This window comes from Melanerpes formicivorus, unplaced genomic scaffold (assembly GCF_026170545.1).
Source record: "Melanerpes formicivorus ecotype bairdi unplaced genomic scaffold, bMelFor1.0.p_v2 SCAF_25, whole genome shotgun sequence".
Lineage (NCBI taxonomy): Eukaryota > Metazoa > Chordata > Aves > Piciformes > Picidae > Melanerpes > Melanerpes formicivorus.
In genome coordinates, this window is record NW_027142377.1 from 2,631,002 (window position 1) to 2,653,175 (window position 22,174).

Below are 22,174 nucleotides of genomic sequence, written 5' to 3' on the forward strand. Positions count from 1 at the left end.
TCAGTTGTCTGTGGTTGACTTCTTATGAAGACTGTAGCTGGTGAAGGACCTTTCAGCTGGGAGACCCAGCTCTTCTGCTGAAGTTTCCAGAAAGAAAGAAAAAGAAAAGAAAATCAAAAAAAGACCTGTACTTACACAAAATAGGAGAATGACTGAAACCCAGCTTTTCCCAAGGAATGGTAGGGTCATCGTGCTGGCTTTCAAGTCAGGGGGACAAAAAAGACCTGTTTAAGCTCATTACTATTCTTGGTTAAAGCAGGATGTTTTTCTGTTTAACCAGATAATTTTCTGTAGGTTATATGCTTCCAACTGCTCAAAGTAAACTTCTGTTGCTGGCAACAGAAAGCAGCTTGCTTCCCATGCAATGAATTGCTTTCTTTCTAATATTTAATTCATTGCAGAGATGCAGGGCTTGAAAAATATCACATAACTCCTCCAGAACAGCACAGTTCTCTGAGCCCCATTAAGAAGTGCTACCTTGTACAGGAGAAGATATTCCCTTTGTTTCATCTGCCAAACAAATGAAAATAAGTAAAATCTGTGGGGGGTTTCCCCCGCTATTCATCAACACTGTTTTAACTCTTTGTGTAGACAGCTAATTTGCTCATTGCTTGCCTGAAGGGAATTGGAGTCAAAAGGGAGGATCAAGTTCCTAGAAAAAGGTGCTCCTGTCCTAAAGAACAAAGTACAACCATTCAGCAGCAAAACTAAGAAAATCTGTCAAATGCCAAAGTGCAATTTATACTTGTCCAGGTCCCTCCATCTATGAATATTTGTGTAGAACATTTTTGTAACTGTTTCCTCTAATACTTTGTAAATATGGATATGACCTGTGACTGACAACCTCCTACTGTTTATGTCATGGTCTGAATCCTTGCATGAAACATTCACGGTATCTCCTTTGAGAGACACATGCAAACCCAAACACATGGTATTTGTTCTTCTATAATGCTCATTTTCAACCTTATTGTCCTGCATTAACTTTTTATTAAGTATATTTCATAAGGCTTTTTCCTTAAGGAAGAGGCTGATGAAGGGTCTGGAGAAGAGGTCTTATGAGGAGTGGCTGAGGGAAATGGCATTGTTTAGTCTAGAGAAGAGGAGGCTGAGGGGAGACCTCATTGCTCTCGATAGCTCCCTGAAAAGAGATTGTAGTGAGGTGGAGGTAAGTTTCATATCCCTAGAAACAAGTGATAGAATGACAGGAAATGGTCTCAAGTTGCATCAGGTGGGGTTTAGGTTGGATATTAGGAAAAAACTCTTTATTGAAAGAGTGGCCAGGCATTGGAACAGCCTGCCCAGAGAAATGGTGGAGTCACGATCCCTGGAGGTGTTGAAAAAACATGTAGACATGCCCCTTTGGGATATGGCTTAATGGCCATGGTGGTGCTGGGTTTTGGCAGTTGGACTTGCTTGTCTTAGAGGTCTTTTCCAACCTTAATGATTCTATGAAAATTGCCTTTTACATGTAGGCCTGGTTTTGCTCCCCCCAAAAGTCAGCATGGTGGATGTGTGGCTATCCAGCAAACTTAGAGATGTGTTTCTGTAAGGGACAAAACAGATGAAGGCACAGAAATTATACTTGTTAACCTTTCTTCAGTGCTGTGCACTAATTCAGAGTAAAGAAAGTAATTTTATCACTCAAAACCTCTCTCACATTGCTTAAAGTTACCAATGAACCCTGATTTCCAGTTGCCTGGAAATGTTACTAAAGAGATTTGGGTTCTTGGAGGAGTAAAAATGAGAACGGAAGCAACGCTGCTGTGGATGGGCAGTGAGCAGTTAAATATTTGGCTTAGATAATGTAGGATTTCTCACACAGGAGAAGCAGGAATTTGAGGAACAGATATCTGGATGCTTTAAAAAAAAAATAATGGTAGTGTTAAAAAAAAACAAACCAAACCAAAGTCATACTACTGAGAAGTCCACAAACTTTGAGCTATCTTTATGGGTGTTTCAGTGCATAGTACTGAAAACATTTCAAGTCTGGTAGAGAAGTAAAGCACATATTGAAATTATGCTAGCTTACTAAATGCAAAAGTACACACAGGCTGTAAGGGTCTTCATTATGTAGAAGCTGCTTTTAACTGGAGAGATGTGGTAACATAAAAATAAGTTCAATATAGGGAGCTTGTAGAAGACACTAATTGAGTCAGTCCACTTAGCAGTTGCTCTGGGTCTTTCTAAGGGCTTCTGGGTACATCTTTCACATTTCATAGTTTCATAGTTTCATTCAGGGTTGGAAGGGACCACAAGGATCATCTAGTTCCAACCCCCCTGCCATGGGCAGGGACACCCCACACTACATCAGGCTGGCCAGAGCCTCATCCAGCCTGGGCTTAAACACCTCCAGGGACGGGGCCTCGACCACCTCCCTGGACAACCCATTCCAGGGTTTCACCACTCTCATGGTGAAGAACCTCCTCCTCACATCTAGCCTGAATCTCCCCACCTCCAGCTTCATTCCATTCCCCCTAGTCCTGTCACTACCTGAGATCCTGAGAAGTCCTTCCCCAGCCTTCCTGTAGCCCCCTTCAGATACTGGAAGGCCACAATTAGGTCACCTCGGAGCCTTCTCTTCTGCAGACTGAACAGCCCCAACTCCTTCAGTCTGCCCTCATAGGAGAGGTGCTCCAGCCCTCTGATCATCCTTGTGGCCCTTCTCTGGACACTTTTGCTTCTGTGAACTCCATAAAGCAGCAGGTTTGGCTGCTTATCTAGAAGTGGACTCTAAAAGCTTGAGAATGGTGTTCTTTGGCATGGTTTGGTGGACCTCAGCAAACCTGGTGTTCTCTTCTCACTTCCTTACAGCAGACTGAGCAACAGACCCCAAAACCTCTCTCAAATCTCATGCCAGAGGTGGAGGAAGCAGGCTTTTCAAGAATACTGTGCTTTTTTGATGTAAAAAATATTTGTAGTCCAAATACAGGTTTGATCCTAGGACAGGGATAGAGAAATCTGTTGCATCTGGTTAAGATGCTTGTAGTAAAGCTGTATTTGGCATCTTGCTATTGAGATTTCTAGTCACTTAAAATCATTTGTGGATGTTAGTCTAAGCAGCTATGTGCAAAGGCATGGATTTTGTAATCAAGCAGAGGGCTGGGGTTCCTAGGACATCTGAATTCCAAACTTTTCTGAAACTTTCTCAGTTTGAGATTGTGACTATGTCATATCTGGGAAGCTCCTATTGTCAGGGTCTGAGTGTGGGTTTTGGGAGTTGAGGTGGCTGAAAGTTAGAATCATAGAAGAAAAGCCCTCTAAGACTATCAAATCCAACCATCAACCCAGCACTACCATGACTACTAAACAATGTCCCAAATTCCCATGTCCACACATTTTTTAACACCTCCAGGGATGCTGACTCCACCACTTCCCTGGGCAGCCTGTTCTGATGCCTGACCACTCTTTCAGTAAAGAATTTTTTTCTGATATCCAGCCTAAACCTTCCCTGGTGCAACTTGAGGCCATTTCTTCTCATCCTATCTCTAGTTACTTGGGAGAAAAGGCAAACACCAGCCTCACTACAGCTTCCTTAAAGCCGCCCAGCTATGCCATGCTCCCTACATTTCCAGCACTGCTGGGTGATGAGATTTGATTTGGAAGCCAGGGAGGAGGCTTTGACCTAACCCATGCAGTGGCCAGTGGCCACTGAAGGTGAACAGATGTGCCAAGTTGCTCTCCAGAAGCACCTGTTTTGCCAACAAAGGTTTATAACAGGACAAAGAGAGCACTCAAGTAGCTGCTTTAGACTCAGTTGCCCTTTCCTGCTTCTGCCTCTGATTTTTCTGGGAGTGCATGGATAGGGAAGGGAAATCATAGGAGGTAATGGTGGTGGCAAGGGGGACTCAGCAAGAGGAGCCCCTGCTGGCACGGCCAGCCTGACCCATTCAGCAGGGCTGAATACGATAAATACTGCTTTATCCTTTCTTGAAAGGAACAAGATAGCACGGCCTAAATGCCTGGGTGTGCTTAAATAGGCAACTCTGGGACGCTGGAGTCAAGGGCGTTTGAAATCGGAGCTCCCCGACAGCCGGGAAGCTGCCACAGGTCACCTGCCTCACTCCGTAGGGACCGGCCCAGGTCTAGCAAGAAATCGGCCACAGACGAATTGTAGTACAAATTCCTTTCTTTGTTGGCTGGCCTCTTTCACTAGACCATGGCCTATAAAAAAAAAAAAGTGTAAAAACAATTCTTAAATATTATTTGAAAGGGCAAATGGCCACGCTGAAAGGTTTGACAGTTTGACATATAGCGCCTGGTTTTTGCACGCTGAGGAGCAAAGGCGCAGAGCCTGGGCTCTCCTCCTGCTCCTTGCGCGAGGTTGTGGTGTTGGTTTGGTTTGGTTTGGTTAGGTTTTGCTTGTTTGTGGGGTTTCTTTTATTTTTTTTAATTTATTTTGAAATAGCATCTAGTTGCTGTGCAAGAGTTGCTGCGCTCCCAGCAATTTGACAGGCAAGGAGTCTGCTTCAGTGATCTTAAATCCTTTTAGACTAATTTGCGGGCGAGCAGAAAAACAGCTAGCACCTTTGGATCCAGCGCTCAGAAGCAGAGAATCAGGTATTGCCAATTAAAGTGCCATTTCCAACCATCATATCAAGACGGATTACTCGCAGTTCCTTTGATAATGTCACGCCGCGCCTAAAGAGAAACTGAGCCAGAGAGTTGCTCCGTGGACAAAAGGGTCCGCGGCGTGGAGCAAACTCCTCGGCGACCAAGGGCGGAGGGAGCCTGATAGGGAAGCGTGCGTGGGGCTGCGCAGATGCGCGGCGCGAGCGCGAGTTGCGCGCCCGGCTCTGCCCCCTCTAATAGCCACGGGCCGCTGTGAAGAGCCTCTGGCCCCTCAGTCACTGGCCTCCTAGTTAATTGCCACACGGACTTCGTGACACATGGGCAGATAATATGACATTTTCGGTTTCTGTCACTAGCAAACGCCACGGCGTTGCTTGCACTAGTTGCTAAGAAGCTGTCAGAACCCATTAGCAGCTGGCTAAAGTTGCCCTGTGGCATTTCCTCATGGCATCAGCAAAACAAGCATAAATCACCCAGCGGAGCCTCCCGCTATCCTAATGAGGCTGTAAGCTTGTTTATGGACTAGCATCATTTCTATGATTATTTCCACCTTTTCAGCTTGCCTTCATTTGGCGGCAGGAGAAGTCAACTTCAGGAACAAGAGTCGCCGCTGACATTTTGCAAACGCGGTTCGTAGCTGCTACCGTGTGGCTGGTCAGCGGTGCTTCAAGTTTGTTTAGTGATCTTTAGAAAAAAGAAGGAAAGCAGAAAAAAATAAAAAGGGGTAGGCAGAAGGAAGGGGGGGGGGGGGGGGGCGGGTGGAATCTCTGGAGACCTCACAGAGGTGAGTGTATCGAGTTGCAAAGTAGATGGAAATACTAAAATCCACAATTGACCATTTAGACTTCTCTCTGTGGTTTCAAGTCTTTACAGGATCAATTTTCCATTAAAAAAAAAAAAAAAAGGAGAAAAAAAAAAAAAAAGAAGAAAGAAGTGGAAGAGGTTAAACAATTTCTAAAAGTCTAGGGGAAGCGTTTGCGTTTGCTCAGCGTTAGGACAGCTGGGTGCTTTCTTCTGCTCTCCTTGCCTTTCACTTTCTCAAAGTTGTGTCGGACGGGGCCAGGGTTTATTGTTTTAGGCTTTTCTGAACATGCACCAGTATTTACACTGGATTGAAAGCATTTGCTTCCAATGAAAATCTTGTCTTAGATTACAGCCCAGCAGTGTAATTTCCCTCCCAGATGGGAGTAAAGTAGCAGTATTTGCCTAAAAACAGTAGGAAGAACAAACTGTGCATTAAGCCAAGGCTGTTTTTGGCTTGAGCTAATGATGTAACAGAACCCTTTTATTTGGGATAGGTCACCGCCAGGGATTGAAGGAGGTGATCTGGCTCGCGCTTGAAAGGTTTCTCCATTTTATCTACATAAGTCTTCACTTAAAAAATCCTGTTTCTAATGCTTCTGCTTTCATACAGCAGAAATAAACAGGAAAGGTTCTGGGGAGTGTTATAGGTGGAATGCAGAAAGCTTTTCCTCCCCTAATGGAGGATATAATTCAGGTGCCCCGGAGGCATGCTTTCAGGAATTCTCTTGCCCGAGGTAATGGGAAGCTAAGGCTGCTTGAAGGCCTTGATTATCTATTGATGCACAAAGCTGGAAAAAAAGTCATCTCCCTTGGATTATAGTAGATATTTCCATAAATTATCAATGAGTCCTCCTCCCGTCAGGCACAAGGCAATGCCTGCTAAATTAATCTGAAGGGGGTTTGAAATGAGGAGAGAGTGTATTTAAAAAGGAAAAAAAAAAAAAGGGGAGGGGGTGTGCTTTTGGGGGGGGGGGGGGGGGTGGGGAGGGCAGAAAGGGTGGGTGGACAATTGCAGGGAGGTGGTGAAAGGCAGTGTCATTAGGTTAGAAGCTTTTCATTTTTAATCAATGAATGCAGAATACTTTTCTTTTCCTTGTTTGCCTCTCGCAGGCAGAAAGTGGATTAGCCCGTGGAATTTTAAATGCCGTTGAGTTGTTTCCTTTGCTCATGTTTCTTTTATGAATTATTATTTTATATGGTGAATTGCTGCTCTTCCTATAAAAGCCCCCTTCTTTTTTGTTGTTGTTGTTGTTTTTGTTTTTCTTCTTCTTTTTTTTTTTTTTCTAACACACTGAGCTTTCCAAAGAGTTTGTTGGAGATCTGATTTCTTCATAAAAAATCTTCTTTGCATTTCACTAACTACCCAAGGTTACTGTATCATTAAAGACACTGGCCAGGTCATAAGGACAATTATAAATCTGCCACGGTCAGCAAGGTGCTAAAAATACAACACTTGGCTATTTATTTGTTTTTGCGTTTTTTGATGCTGAAAGCTGTTTCAACAAATCACAGTGTTGACAGTCTGCATCCTTTTTGTGGTAGGGGTTTTTTTGTTTTGTTTTGTTTTTTCTGGAATTTATCTTTTATTTCTCTTTCTATACCAGAGGTAGCTTTGACTGAGCCCAATTCAGATGACTTTCTCACTTGTTCTTGCCCCCAGGGGTGTACGAAAGCCGCTTGCCTAACAACATCACAACTCCATGTTGCTACAAATGCCAGGATATACTATTCAGTCCACATGCAGAGAATGCAAGGACTAATTTGTTCTGTGGACTTGCACATAAACTGCTCTCAGGGTTGAAACAAAATTTGCGTGCAAACTGGCTGGGCATTACAACTTTTGGTTTTGTTTACCTGCTAGCCCATCAGCTCAGACCTAAGCCGGCTGCTACGCGGTTACATCCTCCCAGAGATATGTTGCTAATGTGATGAGAACTCTCCAAGATTTTCTCTGCATTAAGGAAATCCATTCTGGATCAGTTGTTGTTTAACTGGAGCAGACCCCTATTATGGATATGACACACCAGCACAAAGCAGGGTGTTAATTCCTACAGTGTATATCAAATTGGTACCTACTTATCCCACTATGAATTTCCTTCTGGGAAGAGGGGAAAGCAGTTAGCTACCTCCCTCCCATCAAAATGTTCAGGGAAGTCAAACATAAGCAATGCCCCAATCCCTTTGGTTATTTCTGAATTTGGGCAAAGAATGTGATGTTGCAGGACAGCTGCATTCACCCTGCCTTTTGCAGCCCAGAGCAGGAAGAGTCACTCAGCTTCACAAAGTCAGGGGCATGGGACACCATCAATGCCTCCCCAGTTGCCATCTCAGCCAAAGTAGATATTTGGGATCAGTTTCTGGGATGTGCCATAGTGTGAAGAAAAGCCATCATTTCCACCCTTGCAGGCTGGATACTTGCAAAATTGTGGATTTGGGGTGGGATTTTTTGAGCTCTTTTTGCTTTGGGTTACAGCGGTGGAAATGGCCACACTGTCCTTCAAGAGAAACCAGAGCGGGGCTGACACAGTCCTGAGACCTCCCTCTCTATGTCTCTTCCCCTCCACCACCACCACCCCATTCCCTCAACCCCTGGTGAATTACGGTGTTAAAGAATTTATACCTCATTTAAATATTCATGCAGTTTATACCCAAAGCCAGGCTTCGGCTGAAGTATGTGAAGGTAGCATAAGTCAAAATTTGATTCACTATATTTACAGGTGACGGCTTGGACAACAGTGTAGCTTCCCCCAGCACAGGTGATGATGATGATCCAGATAAGGACAAAAAGCGACATAAAAAGCGTGGCATCTTTCCCAAAGTAGCCACAAATATCATGAGGGCATGGCTGTTCCAGCATCTAACAGTAAGTGAACTCTAGATCACATAATGCAAAATAAAAACATGGGGGGGGAAAAAAGAAATGTCATAGTTGTAGAAAGAAAGAAAAAAAAAGTACGATGTTGCTGACAGGCAGCTCAGGGAACTTTTAGAAGCAGAGTTGTTGTCTCGTTTGCTAGATGGCAGAGGATGAGCATGGAGCTTACATTTTGATGGTTTGGGGGTTGGTTGGTTTTCTTTTGTGTGTGTGCTGTTTTGAGATTTTCTTTGTTTGTTTGAGTTGTAGTTGCAAAATGTGACTAAGCTTTAGACTGACAATGTCAGATACCTGTCCTGCCCCTGCTGCTCACTCACTTGCAGCTTCCTTTAGCTGAGGTGGGAATCGCTGCTTCGGAGCCGAGAGCAGCCTTTGGGAGCGTCCTCTGCAGAACCATAGAAGAGAGTTGGGGAGGTTAAAAACAAAAGAAAAAGAAATAGAATGGACAAACAAAGACCTTATTCAGGTGTTTGTCAGAGATCATCAGAAGCTTCCTGATGAAAGGTCTGAATGTATCTGGTTTAATAGCAGAGTATGATCCTTTTTTCTTTGAGACATTCTCATTCCCAGAGTGTAAGTTACCCCTGTATTTAATGGTATAAAGGGGTGGGGGACTGCCCAGCTATTTCTGTTGCCACAGCTACCTGATTTTTTGGGTTTGTTTGGTTTTTTATTCCTGGGATTGTAAATCAAAGCTCTGGGCCCAGGTGTATGATCTTAAACTGGATGCTGGAGCTTCTTTATGGAGTTTATATGGTGTACCACGCCTTCTGACCTTAGCATTCATCACAGTGGTTTTGGTGCCATTCTTTTTCATCAGATTGTGGTGGTCTGTCACTGTTGTTTCATTCCTTGTGAGGGGTGTGGGCTTTCACCCCCAGGTTTTCTGGGCCAGAAGGATAAGAGCCAGGTGAAGGGTGCTGGGAGTCTACAAGCAGTGGTGAAAAACAGCTCTTACCTCTGATCCCAGCAGATGATTCTCTCCCTTGGCTGGAGTTAGGGTCAGGATGAAACCAGAAGCCAACCGAGCTTGCCCAGCCCACTGGGAGCCCTGCCAAGGGTATACTTGTAAACTGGAGGAAGCGCTCATGCACGTTGCCCCTCTGTCCCCCCTGCTGAGCCAAGAAACCAGATAGTTGCCATGACTCTTGTCAGCACCGGGATCAAGCAGGGAATCCTGCCTCGCACAGTCCTGGGTTGTTATGAATGAACCTTCAAGCTGGAGCACTCCACCTCCAAATAAATCCAAGTAGCTCCAAGTTAATCTTCTTCTCTGGCAGACTCTAGGTTAGCTGTGCCCCAGCTTTGCCAACTCCTTAGCCCTTTAGCTGTTATGTTCAGCACATCACTTCCAAAGGTTGAGGTGGCTCCCCAAATCTATGTTTTCTCCTAAGATGAGCTGGGAGCCTGATGTTTCTCTGCAGGTAGATTGGGAGGTTAAGGACATCTGCCTCCAAGATGGCTCAGGGATGTTCTGCCAGAAGTGGTGCTCCCACCAGCCTGATGCAGCTGATTTAAGGTTCTGCTTTAAGGAGGTGCCCTGGAAGCTCTGTAGTCAGGGTAAGGCATGCTGGGGACACTGAGTATGGCAGTCCCCATAGTTCCCAGATGAAAATTTCTGAATTAAGTAGTATAAAGTGGTAGAAATTATGTATTATTAATACTATTGGTATTTTTTCCTGTAAATGTCCTGTTGCTGTGTTAGCAGATTCAGCATCACTCATCCTACACTCAGGTGTAGGAATGTGATGGTCTGTCCTGTTAAACTGCTTAAGCAGTCTCCAGCATGTCCTCAGCCTGGGCCAGCTACCACCCTCCAAACCCATTACTCTGATCATGGCAAAAGACAGCAAGGCTGGCTCCCCAAAGACTTTGTGTCAGGAGCCACACTGTGTAGAGCATTTATTTCATGTGGGTTTGACCTGAACCCACAGCTGGCTTCATGCACAGTCTCACAACCAGAGAATGCACTCTATCACTGTTTTGCCTAGACTAGGTGTAGGGTGGAAGTGGCTTTCACTCTTCTGCTGTGTGATAGTGGTGTGCAAAAGAGGAAATGAGAGTGCCTGTGGGACTTGTTGCAGAGCTGCCCCTGCAAGATGCCATCTGGGCATCTAATTGTAATCTTCTAGAAGATTCAAATAATGCCCTGGGACCTACTGCTTTTTCTACCTTACAGAACCAAGCTAAAGTTTGCTTTAAAAATCCCCCATGTAGATCTAGCCTAGCCAAGGGAAACGTAGATTTATTACGTGGCAGCTTTTTCTTCTTCTGGCAGTGTCATGGTAGCTCCAGGCTTGTATGACCAGCTTGGTAAAGCAGGCTTGTTTCTCCAGTTAGGACTCTGAGATACACCTTTCACATGGACTCTATGGGGGATTGTGGACAGTTTTCCCAAATTTAAACAGGGCTGAACAACCCTGTAGGCTTTTCCAAACCTGTGTGTCAGCTGAAAGTGATCTTGCTGGAGTGAGAAGGTGCCAGAGAACTCATGCATCTAGGAAAGCAATGTGTATTGTGTGTGAAGGAAGATCTCTTCCAGGCAAGCACGTTGATAACACAGGAAGAGTCAACACCACAGTTAATGCCAGAGCAATATAACAAGCTGCTTGGGGTGCTGTCCTCTCTGCAAAAAACCCACAAGCCCAGATCATAGCTGCAGTCAGAGCTGGGGAGTAGAGGGCGAGAGGCTGAAGGAAGACTCCAGTTCATTTATGAGGTTGCCTGGGCCTCATAACTGCTCTTTTAAGCCTACACACAAACACAACAGTGTTCCCTGGGGCTTCCCCTGGTGGGAGGGAGGTCATCCTGAGGAATGGTCAGCTGAGGAAACTAGAGATCCCACATGACTGATTGATTGATGGATTTATTATTAGTGAACGTGGACTTCCCTACGGTGGACAGGAAATGGCCTCAAATTGCACCAGTGGAGGTTTAGATTGGAGATGAAGAAAAATTTCTTTAGTGATAGAATGCTTAAGAACAGGCTGGCAATGGAATCAGCCCCCCTGGAGGTGTTCAAGAAATGTGTGGACACAGCACTCTGAGATATGGTTTAATGACCATAGTAGTATTAAGTCAACAATTGGACTCAATGATCTTAGAGACCTTTTCCAACTGAAACAACTCTATGAGATGAGGCTCCTTAAAGCAGTGGGTGAGGAGAGAGAGAGAGAGATGGTTCTGTTCATGCCAAGGACATGTCATGGAAGGAGACACCTCCCTTTTGCCCCCAGTGCCTATCCTGCCTTAGATTTCCCATCAAAAAAATGGCAAGGAAGAAGCAAGCAGCAGTTAAGTGCCAAATCCAGCATCCACTTGACCACTGGTGCTTCCTAATTAGAGTGCTAGGTGGGGGTCTCCTTTTCAAAGACAACTCACAATTGTAATATTAATACACATCAGTGGCATGGAATGAAACAAAATAGACAGTAATTGCTGGGTCTGTCATACTAATGATTAATGGCTGGAAAGACTTAAAATAAATGTTGGATTAATACAGTCTTTTAAAGGAGTATAAGCTGGGTTAATTCCTTCTGTGCAGTTATTCCATCTCCAAAAGTATTCAGTCTGGAACAGGTCACACAGGGAAATTGGGGATGCTCCCTCCCTGAAGGTGTTCAAGGCCAGGCTGGACAGGGCTTTAAGCAACCTGATGTAGTGGAAGGTGTCCCTGCCTATGGTAGGGGAGTTGGAACTAGGTGATCTTTAAGGTCACTTTCAATGCAGGCCATTCTAGCTTTCTATGATATACTGACTTCACTTCCTAAGGTTTGCCCCTTAGTTCTTGTTTCCCACTTAGAGGGAATTTAATTGTTCTCTTTTTTATTGAAGAAAAACAAACAAACAAACAAAATCCCATGCAGGGCCATGGCCTCTCCAGTTGTTGAAGTGTTTGGACAGCAGCTCCCCTCAGTGTCAGGCTGAGGGCTCCTCCTCCATAATCTTAACTGATGTACAGAACAGAGTCTGGAGAAGGGGAGGCTGAAGTGACACCTCATTGCTCTCTACAACTCCCTGAAAGGAGGTTGGAGTGAGGTGGGGGTTGGTCTCTTCTCCCTAGTATCAGGTGATAGAACAAGAGGAAATGGCCTGAAATTATGCCAAGGGAGGTTTAGATTAGATTTCAGGAAAAATTTCATTCCTGCAAGGCATTGGAACAGGCTGCCCAGGAAAGTGGGGGAGTCCTGTAGGTATGCAAGAAATGTGTGGACATGGTTTAATGGCCATGGAGGCCTTAGACTGACAGACTCAATGATCTTAGAGGTCTTTTTCAAGCAAAAAAATTCTACAAATTCATAGAGTCATAGAATTGATTTTTAACTCTTTCCCATTCTGACTTAAATGGGATTGAATGTCCTGGTTGGAAAAAGAGCTGCCTTGCTTGGCCCTTAGTTAGGCAAAACATAGATGTGGAGCTTGTTGAAATTTTCAGTGGTAGATGATGACACCAGTCTGGAGATTTTCAGATTTGTGAAATCTGTTTTTAGCTTTTTGCTATAAATTTGAAATGGAAGGGCTTAGCTGTTACTGTTGACAGAGGCACTATGGGACATGATTTAATGTCCATGGTGGTGTTAGGTTGAAGGTTGGGCTTGGTGATCTTGGAGGTCTTTTCCAGCTGAAATGATTCTGATTGCATTTGGATTTTAAATGAAAAAGAAAAAAGTTACTAATCATTTGGTGAAGAGCTCCCCCTCTCCCCCTCTCCCCCTCTCCCCCTCTCCCCCTCTCCCCCTCTCCCCCTCTCCCCCTCTCCCCCTCTCCCCCTCTCCCCCTCTCCCCCTCTCCCCCTCTCCCCCTCTCCCCCTCCTCCCCCTCTCCCCCTCTCCCCCTCTCCCCCTCTCCCCCTCTCCCCCTCTCCCCCTCTCCCCCTCTCCCCCTCTCCCCCTCTCCCCCTCTCCCCCTCTCCCCCTCTCCCCCTCTCCCCCTCTCCCCCTCTCCCCCTCTCCCCCTCTCCCCCTCTCCCCCTCTCCCCCTCTCCCCCTCTCCCCCTCTCCCCCTCTCCCCCTCTCCCCCTCTCCCCCTCTCCCCCTCTCCCCCTCTCCCCCTCTCCCCCTCTCCCCCCCCCCTTTCTTTCCCCCCTCCCTCTCATCACTTAATATTCAAGGATCATCTCTTACCACCATTTTTCAAGCAGATCTCCTCACCATAATGTATAGCCCTCAGCAGGGATTGCAAAATAAAAGGAAAGCCTAGAGGAAGGGAAGGGGAAGAGAAAAATCATCTTGCCTACAAACAAATCTCTGTAAATTTGGGAATGTGAAACAAGGGGAAAATTTTAGAGGAAGGGAAGGGGAAGGAAAAATCTTGCCTACAATGAGATCTCTGTAAGTCTAATTGTGGCAACAGGGTTAGTTTCTGCTTCAGCCCATACTCTGCTTTTGCCCCACCAATGGTATCTTTTTTGTTCAAAACTGGAAGAAGGGAGTTCGAGAGGTGCCTTTTCAACTGTTTTTGTTTGCTCATTGTGAATTCTGTGCCTCCTTGTAAAGCCAGCTTAATTTAAAATGTTGGAATTCAAACCTCATTTTGGGGGATTACATGATGTAATTGGTTTGTTATATGATGAGTATTTGATGATCTTCGTGTTCATCATCTAATCAGGCAAAAAAAAAAAGAAAGAAAGAAGAAAAAAAAGCCATAAAATTATAATCCCAAAAGATGTTTAATAACAATTTAAACTACTGAAGGCTTTATTTAAGCACATTAGGGGATTATAAAGTACTTATTTTTTTTTTTTTAATGGTGCCAAGAGGTAGATTCAAGGGCTTCAAACACCTTTTAAAAAACAAATTGCCATGGAAAAAAAAAAGAAAAAAAAAGGCCAAAGATTGCTTTCATGTAAATCCCATCATTTAATAATTATTTCTGACTGCTTTGTAAAACAATTTCCTTAAGAGGTTAAACCTTACTGAAATGAGAGGCTGAGCAGAAAGTGGGAAAAAAAAACACAGCTGAAAGACGTTTACTTTACAGTCGACGTTAAAGGTTTGGGGGTTGTTTTTTGTTTTGTATTCTGTATCTGGAATTAGAATCTTTACTGATTGCTTGATGCACAAATACAGGCTGGGCAGTGACTGGCTGGAAAGTAGCCCTGAGGAGAGAGACTTGGGGGTGCCGGTGGACAAAAAGCTCAACATGAGCTCTCAGTGTGCACTTGCAGCCCGCAAAGCCAATCAGATCCTGGGCTGCATCAGGAGAAGTGTGGCCAGCAGGTCGAGGGAGGTGATCCTCCCCCTCTACTCAGCCCTGGTGAGACCCCACCTGGAGTACTGTGTCCAGTTCTGGAGCCCCTATTACAAGAGGGATGTGGAGGTGTTGGAGCGTGTCCAGAGAAGGGCCACAAGGATGAGCAGAGGGCTGGAGCACCTCTCCTATGAGGACAGACCGAAGGAGTTGGGGCTGTTCAGTCTGCAGAAGAGAAGGCTCCGAGGTGACCTAATTGTGGCCTTCCAGTATCTGCAGGGGGCCTACAGGAAGGCTGGGGAAGGACTTCTCAGGATCTCAGGTAGTGACAGGACTAGGGGGAATGTAATGAAGCTGGAGGTGGGGAGATTCAGGCTAGATGTGAGGAGGAGGTTCTTCACCATGAGAGTGGTGAGACCCTGGAATGGGTTGTCCAGGGAGGTGGTCGAGGCCCCGTCCCTGGGGGTGTTTAAGAGCAGGCTGGATGAGGCTCTGTCCAGCCTGCTCTAGTGTGGGGTGTCCCTGCCCATGGCAGGGGGGTTGGAACTAGATGATCCTTGTGGTCCCTTCCAACCCTGAATGAAACTATGAAACTATGCCATGCCATTAAGCAGAAAGTTTAAAATCAGCAATATGTAGTCTGTTTAGCAAAGCTGTTATTTGTAGAAAGGGATTTATTGGAAGCAGGTATTTGGAAGTGGCAGTTTACATCCAAATCTAGCTGAGAAAAATTGCCCCTACTGCATCCAGCTTAGGGAAGCTGCTTCTTAGGGGGAAAAAAAATACTATTGCACCACTTAATTCAATAAGTTTTGTTTGCATATGAGTATTTTACAGGCTAGAAACTTCTTGAGGTTAAAGCAAGTCTTCTCTCACCCCTCCATAGTTATGAGATTTTTGCCTTGGGAAAAGCATGGGGATGATCATGTGGTTTTGGAAAGGAGTATGACCAGAGGGCAGATGGGTACAAAACTAGGCTGCTGAACACATAAAACAGGGGAAATAATTGTCTAAAAGCAGAAAATATTTTTCTTTGCCCTCCCCTTGAGAGAGTTTGCAAGCATTAAAACAAAACAGCCTCTGCCAAAAGTAGAGCTTACAGTGAGTCTCCATCCTGCACCAACTGATACTTGCTCTTCAAAATGCCTGAGGGCTCCTGGAGCTCATCTGCGTAACAGGGCTCGTATTTCCATGTAGTGGACCCAGAATGGGGGAGGGGGTCCCCCCTGTTATCCCAAACATGCAAGTCTCCCCTTTCACTCGATTTTATTGTGGGCAAAGCTGTAAAAAAATATCTTTCTTCCACATCTGCAAGAATTCTTAGTGCCAGCTGTCCCAAATTCCTAGGAAAAGCCAGGTGCTTTTAGCTTGCCTTCTATCACCCATGAACGACCATCCTCTTGAATGGAAAGGTGGGAGCCAGGGGTCCTCCTGCTCCCAGCAGTGGGAAGACTTGCTGGGGCAGCAAGCAAAGGCATTACAGGTTGGTGCATGTAACCCACCATGAGGGTTCTCAGCTCCCTTCTGCTGGGGGAGGTGCTGTGATGGTTATATTCATTGGGAGAAAATGGGAAATGTTATTATGGGAGAGGATAATTATTCTGAGCCTTTGCCAGAATTGAATTGAGAGCTCCAGAAAGGAGGAGAAACAGGATTTAGGTAACATGGTTTGAATTAACTCCTTAACCCTTCAGCCCTCCCAGAGTTTGATGAAAGACACTGACTCTCAAAACCCTTAGCATTTTCGTTAATCTTCCTCAAATTTGTTGCTTTGACCTGCTGTCCAGCCTCCAAGGATTGGTCCATTTGCTAACATAGGTGATTCTGAGTTTAATTTTTTTTAACGAGAACTCCTGAATGATCTGGAGAACAAGTTTTATGAGGAGTGGCTGAGGGAACTGGGATGGTTTCTGCTGGAGGCTGATGGACTGCTTGATGCTGTTCCACCAGGGTGTGTTTGGTTGGGATGATTGTGATGGAGAAGAGGAGAATGAAGGGAGACCTCATTGCTCTCTACAACTCTCTGAAAGGAAGTTGGAGTGAGGTGGGGGTTGATCTCTTCTCCCTGGTATCAGGCAATAGAATGAGGGAAGATGGCCTGAAAATGTGCCAGGGGTGGTTTAGATTGGATGTTATGAAAAATGTCTTTCCTGAAAGAGTGACCAAGCATTGGAACAGGCTGCCCAGGGTGGTGGCAGAGTCACTGTCCCTGTAGGTATTCAAGAAACCTGTGGACATGACATTCTGGGACATGGTTTAATGGCCATGGTGGTCTTGGATTGATAGTTGGACTCAATGGTCTTTTTCAACCAAAGTGATTCTATGATTCTGTAACTGTTGGTTTTGGGAGGATACCCTTGTTGCTCCACTTCCATGATTTCTTGGAAAGCACATCTCATGTACTAGGGTCTCATGCTGTCCTGTAGATTAAGTTACCAGTGATGAGCTATGCCACAAAGCTTTGGGTTTAGATCAGAAAGGCAAAACATAGGATGCTTTACTCAGCTGATTCAAGGAAACCAGATTCCTCCCTTAGGCTCCTCTCACATGCAGAATTGTGGAGCAGTTAACACATCTATTTTGCTCATATCTATGATTCAGACTTGTTTCTGATGATGACAACCATCATGTTGTCTTACACAGCATGGTATGAAACATCTCATCCTAGGCTCCTTGCAGATCTTGGAACAGCAGTGGACCAAGGAAGTATTTTGGTTGAAATCAGAAAGTAGCCAACTGTCTGGGCTAGGTTTTAGAGCGTGTTTATTCCCAAAGGTTTATCTTATCTCTTTCCCAATTTCCCCCAGTTTCCACCTTGGAGGCAGTGTTGTACCAGTGTGGAAGCCACCAGCACATTAAAGAATGTGAATTATTTGGAAGCTGCTGAAACCCTTTAGTATTTACACACCAGAGGAATTTCACATCTGAGTAGAAGCGAGGGAATACTGTGAAGTTGATACAAGATAAACAGTAATTCAGATGTTAAATTACACTTGCTCTGGTTGTACTAGAACTCCTTTTGTTTGCATAAATATTCTGGGAAACAAGTTTACCAGCAAGAATGTTTGCAGTAATAAGAATTTTTAAGTCAACAGTTAGATGCTTTGCTTTCTCCTCCACGCTCTCCTTTCTTTTTTATTTGCAGCTGTGATACTTTTTATGTGTGCAACTTAATTTTATATATATAAAATATATATATATGAAGGTGCCTCCTTCAGTCAAGGCACAAGAAATGAGCTCTGTGAAGTACTGTCACAGCAGAGGTCCAAAACTCAAGTATCACATTTTGAGGAGGGGGGTGGGGGGTGGAAGTCTGACCACTAATTTGTAAATCTGGAAGTATCCACGGAAACATTTTGGCAAATAATTTGCAATATGAAGTACACCAAAGGCAACAACAGTATCTTGGCAAGCAGTGGTTGAGCAGGAAATGAGGATAAATTCACGGGCTTGGTTGTTCATTATTAGATGTTTGTTTAGCTTGTCCTCGAACGCAGTTGCTACAAAAGAGCCTCTGTTGATTCTCAGATATGCTTATGGCCATAAGTGCCAGTGTTAATTTTTAATTGGCAATCTCCTAACTCTTGAAGGAGTTTTCATGGCACACCAGTGTGTGCTAGCGAATGACTTAATCAGAGTAGATAAAGTGCCAAAATCTGAGGCACCAAACCAGTTGGGTGCATATTTGATGAGATGTGTTAATCTGCAGCGTAAGATAAGCTGCCTTTCAAACAGGGTCACATTTGGAAGTGGTACATCAAGTTGTGTAAGATGCATTCCCTTGCTCTGGCATAGAGTATCCTACATCTGTTTGCATGAACTTAACCCTTGACTCAGTGAAGCAAAACGGGGATGTGGCGATGAATATAGTCTGGTTGTTGCTCCAGGTCTGGCATGAGAAGTGAGTTGTTTTGGGTTTTATTTTTTTTTAAGCTCATTTTAGAAGTTTTGTTTCCCTTGCATTTACCTTCAGCTACAGAGAATCTGTGCTGTTATAGCTTACATACTTTTTTTCTTTCCCCCCTCTTGATGGAAAGTTAAGTTTCCATAGGTAATGCCAGCCTTTCCCCAAAAATGCTCAGCTGAAAATCCAGTTTTCAATGTATGAACAAATCTGTTAATAGAATCATTAAGTTGGAAAAGACCTTTATGGTCATAGAGTCCAACCATTCTCTAACTCTCTAACTCTTCCATATCTGGTGCTAAACCGTGTCCCTCAGCACCACAGCTCTGCCTCTTCTAGACACCTCCAGAGATGGGGATTCAACAGCCTGTACCAGGGTTTGAGAACCCTTTCAATGAAGAGGTTTCTTCTAATATTCAGCCTAAATCTCCTCTGCTGCAACTTGAGGCCCTTTCCTCTTTTCCTATCACTTGTTACTAGGAAGAAGCAAATCATCCCCACCTCACTCCAACCTCCTTTTGGGGAGCTGTAGAAAGTGAGAAGGTATCTATCTCCTTAGCCTCTTTTTCTCCAGACTGTATGAGTCTGAATTCATCAGTCTCATCTTTGCATTTCAAGCTCCTCACCCTATAAGCTACAGCAGTGCTAAATATGTGTGTAGAGAGAAGGTAAGTAGGCAGAAAAGAGTTTAAGTTAATATGTAGTTATCTAATTTACCTTGCCTTTTGCATCATTGCCTGATTTGGGCCCTTAGTATTTAGCAGAGCACTCGTTTCACTTCAGCGGTGGGCCATCATTCTAATAAGGCAAGGTCTACAAGACTTAACCACTGCATCTTCTGCTTTATGAACCAGAAACTCCTCCCTGGAAAGTACTTCTCAGACTTTAAGTATACCATGAATATTCCTTTCTTGGCTACTGGTTGACCCTTTCTAATCATAGAATTGCTAAGGTTGGAAGGGACCTCAAGCATCATCTAGTTCCAGCTCCCCTGCTATGGGCAGGGACATCTCGCACTACAGCAGGTTGCTCACAGCCACATCCAGCCTGGCCTGAAAAACCTCCAGGGATGAGGCCTCCACCACCTCCCTGGGCAACCTGTTCCAGTGTCTCACCACCCTCATGGGGAAGAATTTCTTCCTAACATCCAATCTGAATCTACTCTACCCATTTCTATTTTTTCTATTCCCCCTAGTCCTGTCACTCCCTGACATCCTAAAAATTCCCTCCCTGGCATTCTTTTAGGCCCCCTTCAGATACTGGAAGGCTACAATAAGGTCTCCTTGGAGCCTTCTCTTCTCCAGATTGAATAGCCCCAACTCTCTGTCTGTCCTCATAGGAGAGGTGCTCCAGCCCTCTGATCACCCTTGTGGCTCTTCTCTGGACACCTTCCACCATGTCCAGATCCTTTCTGTAATAGGGGCTCCAGAACTGGATGCAGTACTCCACGTGGGGTCTCACCAGTGTGGAGTAGAGGGGGCCACACTTCTCTTGATGAAGCCCAGGATGTGATTTGCTTTCTGGGCTGCAAGTGAACACTGGTGGCTCATGTTGAGCTTCTCATCCACCAGCACCCCCAAGTCCTTTACTTCAGGGCTGCTCTCAAGCCAACCTGTACACCATAAACTGTTTTTGGAAACAGGCTTTGAAAAAAGCAGCCAAGAAACCATCAGCTTGTTCCTACTGTGATGCTGTGAAGCAGTGATGCAGGAAGTGAGGTAGTCATGTTTGTGACACTGAAGTGGTCACTCAAGTTGCAATAGTAAAACCAAGACTCTGCTCAGGATTTAAATATGTTTTCCAAGTTCATTCTTTGAACTCAGAGAAATAGTGGGACTCTGCTTTAGGTGGCTCATTCTATTCCTTACCAAAAGTCAGCTTTGAAGTGAAACTTTTCTTCCTAGACAACCTGTATTCATGCCAACCAGAGCTCTTGGGGTCCCTAGGTGATATTTTGGGGAAGGTAAACACCATATCAGGTGTTTCCAGTGTCAGAATCCGATTGATTTGCTGGGAACTTTGTAGTGATCCAGGAGCTGCGCTGTGCTTGCATGGGAATTGTGTAGTGGATAAACACTTGATTTTGTTGCTGGAATTGGAGTGTGAGCAGATCAGTGCAGCAGATTGTAAATCCTGGAGAGACATTAGCTACAGTTGGGGGCCAAATAATTTTGAAGCTGGTAATAATCCAGATCTGAGGATTCTTATGAATAAAATGCAATTTTGGTAGTGTTTTCCTACACGGCAGTAATGGCAGTGTTTTAGTAAACAGTGGCATTAGTTGCATCAAAATTGCATCACATTGGCTTTTAAATTACTCCACCTGTCTGTCTGAACAGGATTTTCAGTGTGGAGGCACAGAGACAGCTGCTGCTAATGTTTGTAGATGTTGGGTGGTTTTTTTTTCCCCCTTCCTCCCTGTGCAGATAATGCTGGCAAATCTACAGCCATCAAGGCTTGGTTTCTGATGTAAAACGGTACCTGACCTACTGGCTCTGGTGCTACAAAAGGACCAGCTTTAATTACTAATGGCTGTGGTTTAGTTTTGTACTTGTTGATGTAAAAAATGTCATCTTAGAGTGGTGTAACCTGTGGTGTAACCTCTGGTGCACTTCCACTGGCAATGCTACACTGGCTGCAATTATTCTCAAAATCATTTGTGTTCCTTGGTGGCAGCTTGCAATCCTGCCTTGTTAGAGATCGGGTAATTAACAGGGGTCTGGCCTCTAGGAACCCTTGCCTCCAAATTCTGCTGGCTCCCCTGCACCCTAGGGGGATGTACTGGGATGAAATAGGAATTGCCCTTGCAAATCCCACCCTATTTATTTGTAGGATTGTCGCTGCTTCATATTGGATGGGAGTAATACCCAGGACTTTGTGAGCCAAATTCTACCAGGGCTGATGCATTATCTGCTGCTGTTTCACCAGGTTGTATTTGCTTGGGATGATGATGATGGAGGAGGTTGAAGGGACACCTCATTGCTCTCTACAACTACCTGAAGGGAAGTTGTGAGGTGGAGGTTGATCTCTTCTCCCTCATATCAGAGTGAGAGGAAGAGAGGAAATGTCCTGAAACTGTGCTAGGGGAGGTTTAGGTTGGATATTGGGCAAACGTTTATTTACTGAAAGAATGGTCAGGCACTGGAACTGACTGCCCAGGGAGGTGGTAAAGTCACCATCCCTGCAGATTTTCAAGAAACATGTGGACATGGCACTTGGGGACCTGGTTTAATGCGCCTGGTGGTGGTAGGTTGATGGTTGGACTCAGTGATCTCAGAAGTCTTTTCCAGCCGAAACAATTCCATGTCCTATGACTCAATGACACGGCACTTTGGGACATGGCTTAATGGCCGTGGTGGTGTTAGGTCGGTGGTTGGGCTCGGTGATCTTAGAGGTCTTTTCCAACCAGCACAATTCTATGATTCTATGATCTGGTTACCAGCCTCACACTGGGCTGTAAAAGGGTTAAAGACGATAATGTTGGCATTAAAAATGCAGCTTGCCACTGAGCTATTTTGTGCAAATGGTATAAATATAAGATACACTTGCCTGGCTCATTTTGCAAGCATTCTTTTGACTTCTTTCACACAACTGGTGTTTTTGTGTTTAATTTAACAAGAAATGAGTAGTAAATGAAAGCTGCTGCCTGAAATCCCACTGTGAGCGTGTTTTGCACTTGGCTCCCCAGTGAAAAGGCAATTTGTGAAATTATGTGATAGAGTAATTAGATGAAGCCAGGCCTTCTGATTGTTGCCATGCTTATGTGGTAAAGGTTTGCTGGGGGAAAGAAAAAAAAAAAACAACAAAACAGCAACACAACAACAACAAAACGA

General features: G+C 44.7%; 1 protein-coding gene across 2 annotated transcripts in view; it reads left to right on the forward strand.

Annotated features, from left to right (window-relative positions):
* The window catches only part of MEIS1 (Meis homeobox 1), a 134,229-nt gene that overhangs the window by 57,010 nt on the left and 55,045 nt on the right, over window positions 1-22,174 (forward strand). For both annotated transcript variants that reach the window (XM_068153076.1, XM_068153075.1), the window contains exon 8: window positions 8,091-8,236. In XM_068153076.1, the coding sequence (XP_068009177.1) occupies window positions 8,091-8,236 (146 nt within the window). The remainder of the gene's footprint in view (window positions 1-8,090; window positions 8,237-22,174) is intronic.